Source organism: Diuraphis noxia, unplaced genomic scaffold (assembly GCF_037042655.1).
Source record: "Diuraphis noxia isolate RWA-SAM2 unplaced genomic scaffold, SU_Dnox_SAM2 contig0004, whole genome shotgun sequence".
In the NCBI taxonomy this organism is placed as follows: Eukaryota; Metazoa; Arthropoda; class Insecta; order Hemiptera; family Aphididae; genus Diuraphis; species Diuraphis noxia.
The window spans coordinates 28,494,574-28,507,282 of NW_028301714.1; the positions used below are offsets into that span (position 1 = coordinate 28,494,574).

A 12,709-nucleotide genomic window follows, 5' to 3' on the forward strand; every position below is an offset into this window, starting at 1 on the left:
AGAATGCAAAGACAAATATTAAAGCTATTAATTTGCTTGTATTAAGTTATATTTTTTTCATTGCATTATGAAATGCTTATGTGGTGTTACATAAATCGCTAAATATTTAAAGAATCTATTGTGAATTAATGGTTACTTATAAGTAGTTTAGAAGCTTATCAAATTTATTAATTTTTATGCTACTCGGCATACAGGGGTATTTTTATATAATATTCATAAACAACATCACTGCAGTTATTTTTATCACTTAATAGTTGTGTAATTCTTAACACCGTAATATTCCAATAATGAGGTATTGATTGAAGTTCACCATCATTAATATAATCCAAAATTTTCATAAATTGTAGATTTAAAATTTTTTTTAGGTCATAGAAAATGTTTGTGAGGGTATGACTTATCGATTTGTCAAAATATTGCTTTAATTTATGTTTACAGTTATTTTTATTTTTATTTTGAATTTCAAATAATAATAAAATATAAACTGTTACATCAAGCCCTCAAAAATATTATTTTCTATAATTTGGATCTAAGAGAGAAAACAATATTGCGCTGATATTACTATGAGGACTATGTGTGGCTATCGGGTTGCTGATCCCTACTCTTAAGAGAATGTCAGTACAATTTTTTCTCTAACCCACACATAGCATAGCAAATTGTACTTTTACAATAATGATTGTAATCATAATAATTTCTATAATTAGTGAAGTGACCTCTTATTATAATTTGAAGGTAAAAGTATTATCTAGGGCATCTTATAATTATAATTATAATATAAATTCAGAATTCCAGAGATGACAAACAATTCAAAATATATAACATTTAAATAGCAAGTATAAATATTAAAGATTAGTTAGAATTTTTAATATCTGTGAAAAGTTGAACAAGAAATTTGTATGAAAATGTAAAAAGTCTGATATACCTGGCACATGTTTTATTAAAAATTGGTTAATTTATAAAAAAAAAATATATCAAATAGTAAAATAGCATTAATATACATATGCATATTATGCATACTATAATATAGTAGTATATATCTAAAACAAAAATATTTGTTTCCATTTTTATACAATATGTGAGTAAAATATAAAATGTTCTGCTGTTTAATATAGGATAAAAAAAAATGTCAGTTGGATTTATATTTAAATTATATTAATAACTAAATATTAAGAAAATATTATCTGTGGTTAAACATGTACAAATAATATATTTTTCTTCGTTTGAAGATCAATAACTTGTGCTCCATCATCTTTGTTCAATACTAAAAATGTTTTAATAGTTATAAATTATAAGTGTTGTATCATTAATTATGAATCCCTAATTCGCTAATTTAGTGTTTATAACCAATGATTGTAACTTATAACTTATAACCAATTGTACTTACAATTAATTAATATTAACTTGTTATAAGTATTCATAGTTTTCCACTTTCTTAGTAATTTGTGTACAGCATATTAAAGTTACCTTATTTGAAAAGTATAACTAAAAAATGAAACATGATGTGAATAGCATATTTTCACAATTTCTCAAAGCTCATAGAAAAAAATAAATTTGTTCATTGTTGGATGTTCATTGTAAAAAATGAACATCTTCAAATTCACAAAATCCATTGGTTGAACACGGTTAGATTCGCTTTTCAAAAAATCATTTCATTTGTTGTAATTATTTTTAAATGCTTACTACTAATCATGCCATATATTTCATTATGTAAATACGAATATTCATTAGTATTTTTTTAAATATATTCCTTGGGAGTAGAAACTATTAGCTATATGAGCTAATTCAAAGCTGGGCAGTATCTATACTCTATCCAGCTTGAGAACGCGCCACGCACCAACCAAAACTTGATCCCCTGCGCAATATCCTGCCTTAGGGGAACCGGTTTCAATAGCAGTGTGGTGCGGGGGGGGGATGCACAAAATTGGTGTATTCTATCGCTGGACAGAATATAGTAAATAAGTCAAATGTTACTTTTACCAATAACTTAACTAGTTAAAGAATGAATTTTTTAATATATTAATTTGATTATTTATGATTATAATTAATTTCAACCTAACTTAGTTATTGATCAAAGTAAATTCCTATTGATAATTTATATAATTTTATAAAAATTGTAAATAATTATCATATAAGTGCTTTAAAAAAATATTTATAAAATACATTAACATAGTACTATCAAATGCTCACATATAGCAATGGTTTGACTGCTGCTAAGGTTTAGAAAAGAAGGTCTGACCAGATAAAACAAAATACTTCATTATTATTATTAAAATTTAATAAATAGTTCATTTAATTTGTCCATTGTAGGTTTATTTTATATTTTTCTAAAGCTATATAATATATTTCAAAATATATACATAAAAAAATGGCTAAGGTGTGCTCATTTTTAAGTAAGGCTTAACTGTTTTCTAGTTAGGTAGATTTAGCTAACACATATTTTCTTAAGTTTATTTCATGGAACTTTATCTAATTAAATAACTTTCACTGTCCTTTTTACTATATAATTTATTCACCAATTATTTTATTCAATACATAATTCAGAACTTCAGCAGTATGTTTTTGAAGAAAAGTGAAAAGCTTGTAGTACTCTTCTGTCACAATGTTTTCCATTGTCAAATGGATTTTAAGAAAATCTCCAATTTGTATGCAGAACCAAAACAGATTATAATTACATTCATTCAACAAAAACAGGAAATGTATTAAAAAATATTTAAAACAATCCAGTCTAATGACGAAAAAAATTGTATTCATTTATCCTATACTTCTAATATCTAATTGATAAAAATAAGCAATAGTCACAATTTGTTCAACACAAAGTGTAAGTACTTTCTAAATACAGGATTTACTATGAATTATATATTAATAATCAGTAAATATTTTAACTTTATAAAATTATATCATTTTCTTATGGTTTAAAATGTATAACTACAATACAAAATATTTTATTGTTTGTCATTACATAATCAGGGCCATATTAAGTTTAGTGGCACCTAAGGACACTAATATAAGTTGAGGAGTCTCCAATAGGTTAGGTTAAGACTTACAATCGGGTTTTTCAAGCTAGAGGTTCCCGGGGCAAATTACCTCTTTGGTTGCGGGGCCTTAACACTGTCTTGCACATAATGTAACCTTGTTATATTTTGTGGCAGAATCTAGTTGCTAAATTTTAGATGACGTAAAGTATTACTACCTAATAATACAGACAATTCTGAATTCAGTTTGTTTTTCTTCTCAAACTACAAAAACTAGCGGTCAAGTACTTAGCACTTTCATCAATGTCAATTTGGGGTTTGGAAACCTTGGTCATAGAGTATATTATGCAATAGCGTACAGTTTGGGAGATAATTGAAACTTCCATCCTTGAATGGTTTTCAAATTTTCTTTTTATATTGAAAATATTTCTTCATATAAACTTTTAATTAAAATAAGCCATGGAAATCAATCAATTTTTTTTTCTTAAGTATTAATTTGTAACTTTATTCATATGATCTTTAATGTGTTTGTTCTTGACTCACGCAAGAGCCCACTGTATGATCACCTATGACCAATCCTTTACATGGTCTTAATTATAATATAGTAAATTATTTGATTAGGGAAAAATTCCAAATTGACAATAGCTCGAGTCTGTTGATCAAATCTAGTTGTGGTATCCTAGAGTTCTTATAATTTTTACAAATATATAATGGTGTTATTTTAACACAAAAGGAATAAAATATAAGTGATATAATAAGATTATATTAAAATAATAATACATATATAATTCTTAATAAGTGTAGTATAACATATAAATAATTGATTAATGCGTAAAATCATTAAAAAATTCATAGTTTGTATAAAATGTATAATTGTCAGGTTCATTCATGTTTTATGTAAAATTATTATTTAATACATAATTAGTCATTTAAATTTAATAATTAAAACCAAATCATCAATACCAATATTAGGAGACTTTTTATACAATATTTTGTTAAAACAAATCAACTAAATTAATTTTAAAATTTACAGTTCACAATATCTTATCACAATTAATTATAATTTTAATAGAAGTTAGAACTTCTATTTAAAATCAAAATAACTTATTAAATACAACTAAAATAATTGTTTATACTAATTAGCGCCAAGATTTATCATGACTGCTAGTCAATCATTTAAATATAAAAGAACACGACACATTTATTTATATGTAGGAATAGTTAGGTTACCAATTGTTTAACATGGAAGATGTCTAAAAATGTATGAAAATAAGATATACAGTTGAAAAAATTTGGTCTTAGAAATAATTATTGATTACTAGTCTAAAATTTTAATAACATTTAAATTACTTAATGTTCTTAATGTTATGTAAATGGAATGTATTTTAAGTATTGAACACAGTTTGAGATTAAAAATTTTCAACTCCAAATGTTTTTCTTATTAGGTAAAAAAATACAGACAATGATCGATTCTTATTGTTCATCAAGTCTAAGCCTCAGTTTCTTTGTGAAGTTTCAATTTATCCATAGGATATATTGGTGCTAATTCCATGGTCGAAGGAGCAGTTGGTAAATTGTTTCCCAGATGTAATCGTGCACTGAGATCATCTAATACTTCGGTAAACTGTGCCATATTCATATTTTGGCCCAAAAAATGTAATAATAAGAAATCTCCAACCTGAAATAAGACTTATTTTAAAGACATTTGGTAAATGTATAATTAAGTATAATGGTTTTAAAAATTAAAATTGAGGTCTTTTTTTATCATTTTATTTTGAAACTAGTGTCGTTGAACTAGCGAAATAAAAATATAAAAATGAAGTTATTTATATAGTCACTGATTTTTAGTCAAACAAAAAAACAATTTAAAATTCTTTTTGAAGGCCTACCTGTGTTTTCCTGATAAGCGCTGAAACGGATTGAGGTGTACCAAATTTAAAACGGCGTAGTAAAATTGTTTCTCTAATTGAAGGCAATGTTACAACAGCAATACTGTATGCCAACGCCATTCCAGATATGATTGCTAATATAATGAACCAAAACCACAAAAATATGTAGATTTTTTCATTCAAGATATTCAATGCCAAAACACAAAGTGCATCATGTGTCTGCAACGATCCAGATGGACCAAACTTGTGGAATGTGCATTTAGTTACTCTAGGGAAAACAGATACCATGGGATCAATTCTGTTTTCTTGATCCTTTTGACTGAGTTCTAAAACTTTAAAACCATATGTGAAAAATTCACCTCCCAAGAAACTGTCAATAAGGAACATGTTTCCAATCACATTCAAAAAATTGAATACCTAAGAATTACAACAAACATTAAAAGAAATATAAAATCAAAGCTTTAATCAAATATTTACTTCGCATAAGAAATATCCAGAAGCATAAACATTGTGCATATGTAAAGTATCAATTAGGTATTGAACCAATTGTTTTTGACGACTTTGTCTGTCTTCGTTTTGTCCAATAGAAGCACCACGTACGCCATCTGTGATCATGCGAACTTTACCTTCTTCCCAATTTTTCCATAACCAATGTGGTACATAGAAAAGGATGCCTTGGAAAAATAGCATGAATGGTACCCATTGGTAATAGGCATGGTATCGTACTTGATCGGTGCCATCAACATAATCTGATACACCAGGGTGAGCAACATGTTTACCAACACCAAAATGTTTATCCGGTAATGTAAACGTATGAGTGATCCAACAAAACGTGTTGATGACATGCTCTGGGATACCACCGTCAGTTATACAAGCTATAGGATCACCTAAAAATCAAAAAAATCCAATGTGACTCATCAGTGAGATAAATTTTAAAATTTGTTTTTGGCCTCGACAATAAAAGTAACAATAACAGTTAAGAATTAGAAACAACAGATCGAAGATTCTGAAAAAAAAAAATTCGCAGGAAGCATACAAATCTATTTAACAATTTAAAAATCTATATAATTTAATTTTTTTTTGGAGGTGACAAAAGGAATTTATATCCTGGTCCAACAAATGCGTCACTTTGTCATGTTAATTTTTTTTATGATTAACAATCTACTCTTCTAACAACCCATTCACTTGCTTATTATTTATATAGGTCCAGGGTCAATTGAAAGAAATTGCTTGCTTTATTACAAACAATAATAAAGCAGCGTTCACCCGTTGCGAGTTGTTGTTCTCCGAATAAGTTTCAATTTTAGAGTTCGTGTTGGAAAAACTATTGTAAAATTTCACACTCACCAATTAGATTGTTAGCCGTGACCAGTATACAACATCCAAAGAGTATCGCTGTGGTGAGCCGGTAGTGCGCTCTGAACACGGCGTTGTCGATGTTGGCCTTGTCCACCACGTAACGCACCTTAATGAAGCCGGCCACAGCCGACAGCATCGGGAATATGGCCATATTGTCGTCTTTTATGCGTTACAACACAATGATCGAATCTAAATCGGGGCACACGACGATTAGTTTTTATTCAACAACGATTTCCTGAGTATTGTTGGACGTCCATACGTCGTACAAATCGCGCGAAAATTGAAAAACCGCAGCCGGCTAAGCAGTGGGCGGGGGGTGTGTAGAAAAATAACAACGAAAATCCACACCGTCCTCTGGCATGCCACCGGACATCGGCGGAGGTATGCCGTGCGCTTGTATAGATATATTATAGACACGCAGACCCGCAGTAACAGGTATCTGTTGTCTGATGTCAACAGCCTCCCGTGCTGTGCTGTGCCACTAACTTGCTACGGTCCTCCCTCCCCCCCCGCCACTGATCCTCGAATGCACCAGAGTTCTCAGACGGTTGCCGTTGTCTATTATTATGCTCAAAACTGGTTTTTCGACCTGATCGCACGCACACATAATAATATCACATACGCACACGCATACCCGTAATAATAATTCCGACGTGTATACTGTATAATATATTATTGTTGTTAATATCTATATATATATATAATATATATATATATATATGGTATGTCTTCGGGTGAAATAAATCGTACGCTGTGAAGGTACGCCGCCTAGTGACTCATGTAGTCATGTACCCATTACTACAATACTATGCTATGCACCGACCATTCTTCGAATTTTCCTCGTTCATATATTGACTATAACACTGCGCGCACACCATCACACCAACAACAATGACGTGTGACTCAAACAATATTTTGTTGCACAACGTTTTATTAGTTGTAAATAAATTGTAATAATGATTCATTTCACTCCTGCAGTAGTGCAGTCCCCCGACCATTTCGTTGCAGTGAGGCAGATGTTCGAGATATACCGCCATCGTCATCAGTCGTGTTTTTATAAAATGCACGTTATCACGAGGAATAAAGATATACTGTGTATCTTTGGGTTAATAGTTATAATATTATGAATTAAAATAATTTTTCCCTCAAAAGATCCCCCGGAATAATCTATGATACCACCTACTTTATTCCCCAATTAAAATAGAAGCACGAGAACCAAACACGATGATGATGCGTGCGCACATTATAGTATCACACCTGTTTACCTATCAATGTAATACACGCGTGTTACATACATATTATAATAATATGTACACACAAAACGAAATTATCATTCGGTAGGCAACTATACAATAATACCCATGTAAAAACAAACAGCACGTTTACACACCGTATGATGGCAAACAATGGAAAGCGGCGACGCGCCAGACGTCATTCAGTAGACGTCAGGTGTTAGCGACGGCGTAGGTCGAAACATTCGTCTCGCAAAATATTATTGCATGAAATGAAATGCATGAATAATATTAATTATAATAATGTCGAACAAGCAAAACAAAACCTCGGAGCCGCTACAACACGGCGAGAACCTCGTGCGGCAAACCGTATCTAACACTATCGCAGTCGTTGTTAAATGTATCGTACAATATGTAAACGACGATTAATTAATTTTGTTTTTAAAGCGCAATATATTACGGGGGAAAAAAATCATATTAAAATCGTGTGAAACTAACCGGACTCGTCAGCAATGCCTCGGCGAAATATCGTGTGTTGCCGCCGATCTTGAATCGTGATATTATTATTATTTTATCGTCGTCGGTGTCGTTACTTCGCGTGTTTCACGTATCGGTCGGCGATGGTCCGCACCCAGTCGATGCAGTCACCGTTACTAGTCGTTCGTCGTTCGTCGACTGTATCGAACCGGTGCTGTCGCTGTGGACGAACGCGCACCGCGGCGCACGGGTTGGTCGTCGCCGCTGGAACGCAGAGCGCTCGGAACCGGTATCCGCCGCACGCTTGACGATATTACGTGTTCACCACCGCGTTACACGCCGAGCCGGTGTTCATCGGGCAGACCACGGTGAGGCGCGTGCGTGGAGGGAATTTCCGATCGAGTCGTAATAATATATTTTGTGATTATAGTTATTACGATGGATTTACGGTCGAAATAGGCTCTAAGATTTGTGAAAATGTGGAAACGCTCTCTTGTCGACCGCGTTAGTCTACATCTTACGGAAACACGCCACCAGTTCGGGCCAGTGTGGCGCCACCCCCCCCCCCCCCGACAGTTTTAGTCGAATAACTCACGTTTTTTCCATTTTTAACTATACCTATAATATTTATCAAATTTATGTATACCTATTTATGATTTATGATAATAAGCAACAGGCCGTTGCCATAAGATTATTGTATTTTGCATTTCCTCGAGATGCCTAGTGGGCAAATCAGTAATCTACAAATTTAAGTCGTTGTTACTTGTTGATTTTGTTGCTAAAAAGAGTAAAATGTTACAAATAATCGTCTTAAAACATGCACAGCGGTAACATTGGAAGACGCCACTCGACAGTCGGCATATTATGTACTCCCGTTGTGAAAATAGAAAGTTTAGACGCGGTGAGAATTCGTTAAGGTGTATATAATATGATAATATTATATAAAGTAAACAACGGATTTCCGTGCACTGTATAATAAATTGTATTGTTCTCGCGGTGGGAACCGAGAATAAAGTACTATATTTGTTTCATGACACGATTAAGAGTAAGATGCGATTTATACGTCCCCGAAATTCTATACTTTAGGTTTACCTAAAAATGATTAACATTTACAGTAGAAACCGATCTTACTATACGCTTATCATACTATAAAAAAATAGATCGTTATTTGCTGTTTCTCCTCGAAACCTACTGCTTCAAGACAATTATACAATTTTCCATCTTCTTTTAGTTGCAGGAATTTTTTTAATATCTGAAAAACTGGTTTCTGATAGGCAACAATGCTTCAAAACCTAACATTTCTATAAAAACCATATACTTTAAATTATAATATAATTATACACAAAATCATGATTAACATTGAAAAATATACTTTATAATTCTGAGGTACTTAGGAATATTTTGTATTATATAAATTATACATAGATAACACGAGTACATAACCTTAAATTTTTTGTCTGTAAATCAGTAACAATTATTTCATAGGCGCAAACTGAGTTTTACATTGAGGGGTTGACGAAGCAAACCATGTGAAGGCATCCACACACATCTTTGATTAAATTGTATTCTAAAAAACCAAACACATTTTCCATAATGTAATATATTATACGTACGATCAATACAAATCAAATTGTTTCAGTCCAGTTGTAGGTTTGAAAATTTTAAGTCCTAAATTTTGTTACGGGCCAAGTCCCCACTTTGCGCCTATGAATCACCATTTAGAAAAAACTGCATTACTGCAACCATCAAATTAATATTATTATCCAATAAATCAATCATCTCGTCGTTTATAGTCCCTTGAATAATTTTATTTTTTAATAATTTAGAAATACCAACTTAAATATTATATAGTATTGTATATTATTTTTAGTTTACTAATTTTATAGATAGTATAGTTAAAATTTGATGATACTAAAACGATCGATAGGTTTATCAGTATGTTTTAAATTGTAGATAATACATATAATAACTTTAATATTTTTATTTTAATATGATACTCCATTAATTGAGTATAATTTAATAAAACTAACCGCCATAATCCGCCCCCTCCACTGCTGTACACAAATTTGCAATACATATTTAATATAAGTACTACCTTAGAAAGGTCGGATCCAACATGTATTTACAGTTAGGGAACGTAAGATTTTAATACTAATATTTTAAATATTATTTTTTTCCTACAGGGGTGGCGCTTGCCATTGGTACCCCCTTGGATTTGCTCTTGTACCTAAGGTATATGTTATTCATGATGCTTTAGCCATAGCCCATATTGATATTAAAGTTTAGCAATTAGATTTACTCACTTGATAAAGTATTTATACTCAATACATTTAAATTGAGTTTGTCAATTCGATAGTATTTTATATCGCCTTTTATTGTTTCATAAAATAATTAATAATATCTGAGTATCTGACAAGCCCTAAATACTATTGACTGTCTATTACGTGAACTTTATAATCAAAAATCTATGTAAGCATTTAATAAACAACGGCGCATTTTGGAGTTTGAACCTATATACTGCAGATCCTGTACAGACGTATGGTTATAAATTATAATACTACTATTATTTATTTAACATTAAAAGCCCTTGTTTGTGATTCCAAAAATATGAGATTCAAATTTTATAGTAGAACTAAAAACACAACATAAGAACGTTTATTGTGCGACAGAGACTCACCTCTATCACGAAAACATTATTTTAATTTATGGACTTTTCTAATAAATAACGAAATATAAAAATTCTCTCTTTGTTGATTTATTTCCATGATTATACCAAAAACATTGAAATTTCTATAAAATGTTGTATTCTGGTATTGACATAATTACAGTTGTATAGAAGAACGAAAATACCATGCAATTTCAATTTTTATTTTACGAACGTTGGTATCATAATAAAATAGATAAACGTTCTATGAGATACTATATTATAAATTATTATGAAAATAATCTATTTTGTTCATCCTGGTTGAGCTTGAGTGATTGAAACTTGAAACGTTTGATATTTGATTCTGTAATAGTGTACCTATATTGCGTACACATTGTATTGTGATAAATAAACTAGTGACTATTATACATTATACTGCATGCAGTATAATTTTTAGCTAACCAAAATAAGTTTTATTTTATTATACTAATCATTGATGTGTAAATATTAGTATTTATAGTGTGTAGTGGAGGAAAGAGAGGCACCTATGTCTTATATTGAAACCAAAAGTTTTTAGATTCTGAACGAAGTGATGAATGTATTGATTTTACAATGATGTGTGTGTCTGTGTACAGCATAACTAGTCGAAATAATGCTTCAATTTCAAACTTTGGGGGTGTTTTCCGATGTAAAAGTGAATATCCTTGGTGCATTATAGAGATCAAAAGTAAACATTTTCTAACAGTTTTCAAAAAAATCGAGAAAAACAAAAAAAAAAAATGACAGAAAAACGGGAAGTTTTACGCAAAAACAGTTTTCGACCAAATCGATTTTTTTATATAGTTGTAATTCAAAAACTAATAATTGTAAATACTTGAAATTTTTACCAAATGTTTATGTTAGTGTTATCTATATACAGTTTAATTTTCACAAATTTTTGGCTTTTTTTGAGATATTTATAGACCACTGAAATTTTCAATATTTTGAGAACTTTTTTTTGAAGTGCTGGTAAAAAAAATGTTGGACGACCAAAAAAACTTAAAAATTTAATATAAGGTTCCTTATGAGTTGTTCTTATTGTAGCTAAAAAAAATTAAAAATCGTAAGTCACAATTTTTTTTTATAAGCGTTTATAGTTCAAATTTTTACGAAATCTGTCGAAAACGCGAAAATTTGCAAGTAATTTTTAAGTTGAAAAATCATAAAATTTTTTGTGTTTTCAACTAAGGATTAAAAATATAACACTAAGTTTTCTATTAGTTTTCCTTCAAGTAGCTATAAATAAAACTCGAAACATCATTATAGGAAAAATTTTAAGTGCGTTTGAATTTTAAATTTTTACGAAAAAGCGTAACGATAACGATTTATCCTCAAACGATTTTAAATATTTGTAATTATTCAAAAAGTATAAGTCGTAGATACTTGAAAATTTCACAAGTTATTTACATTGGCATGTTCTTTACATAATTTAATTTTCAAAATACTTTGACTTTTTTGAGATATTTATAGACAACTGAAATTTTCAATTTTTCTGAAAATTTTCTTTTGAAGTGTCGATACAATTTTTTTGGCCCTATAAAATACTTGAAAATTTAATACAAAGTTCCTCATTAGTTATTCTTATAGTAATTAAAAAATTATAAAAATACATAGGCACAATTTTTTTTTATTAGCATTTGAAGTTCAAATATTGACTTAATACGTAAAAATTACGGCAATTTTCAAATTATCTTAGATAGAAATTCATAAAAGTTTTTCTTTTTAGATCTAAAATTTGAAAATTTAATGCAAGGCGCCTAACATATTTTTACAATAGCAGTTGAAAAATAAAATAAATACATAGTCACAAATTTTTTTTATAAGTATTTAAAATTCTAATTTTGACTAAATACGTAAAAATTACGGCAATGTTCAAATTATGTTAGATAGAAATTAGAATAAAAAAAATCATAAATTAATACAGTTATATAATTTTAATAAAATCAGACAAAATAATAACCGTTTACCATAATTCTTAAATTTAATTTTGTAATCACTATTGTTAAATACCTATATTTTCTTTTCTAATACATTTGTACCCTCATATTTTAAATACATCATACCTTTTTGATTTTGTTACTTGTTATTTATGGTATTAAC

General features: G+C 29.9%; 2 protein-coding genes across 4 annotated transcripts in view; one reads left to right on the forward strand and one right to left on the reverse strand.

The window, feature by feature from the left end:
- The window catches only part of spg (dedicator of cytokinesis spg), a 32,024-nt gene that overhangs the window by 3,741 nt on the left and 15,574 nt on the right, over window positions 1-12,709 (forward strand). The gene's annotated exons all lie outside the window — the stretch shown is intronic.
- Inx3 (innexin 3) lies at window positions 3,713-8,154 on the reverse strand. 2 transcript variants are annotated; one of them, XM_015523545.2, is made up of 5 exons: window positions 7,948-8,154; window positions 6,206-6,406; window positions 5,336-5,745; window positions 4,859-5,275; window positions 3,713-4,647 (listed from the first exon to the last, which is right to left on the reverse strand). In XM_015523545.2, exons 2-5 carry the CDS (start codon window positions 6,366-6,368, stop codon window positions 4,459-4,461), a joined length of 1,179 nt encoding a protein of 392 aa, XP_015379031.1. In that variant the 5' UTR covers window positions 6,369-6,406; window positions 7,948-8,154; the 3' UTR covers window positions 3,713-4,458. The 2 variants fall into 2 exon arrangements, with proteins under 2 accessions (XP_015379031.1, XP_015379032.1); XM_015523546.2 differs by lacking the exon at window positions 7,948-8,154 and adding an exon at window positions 6,477-6,636.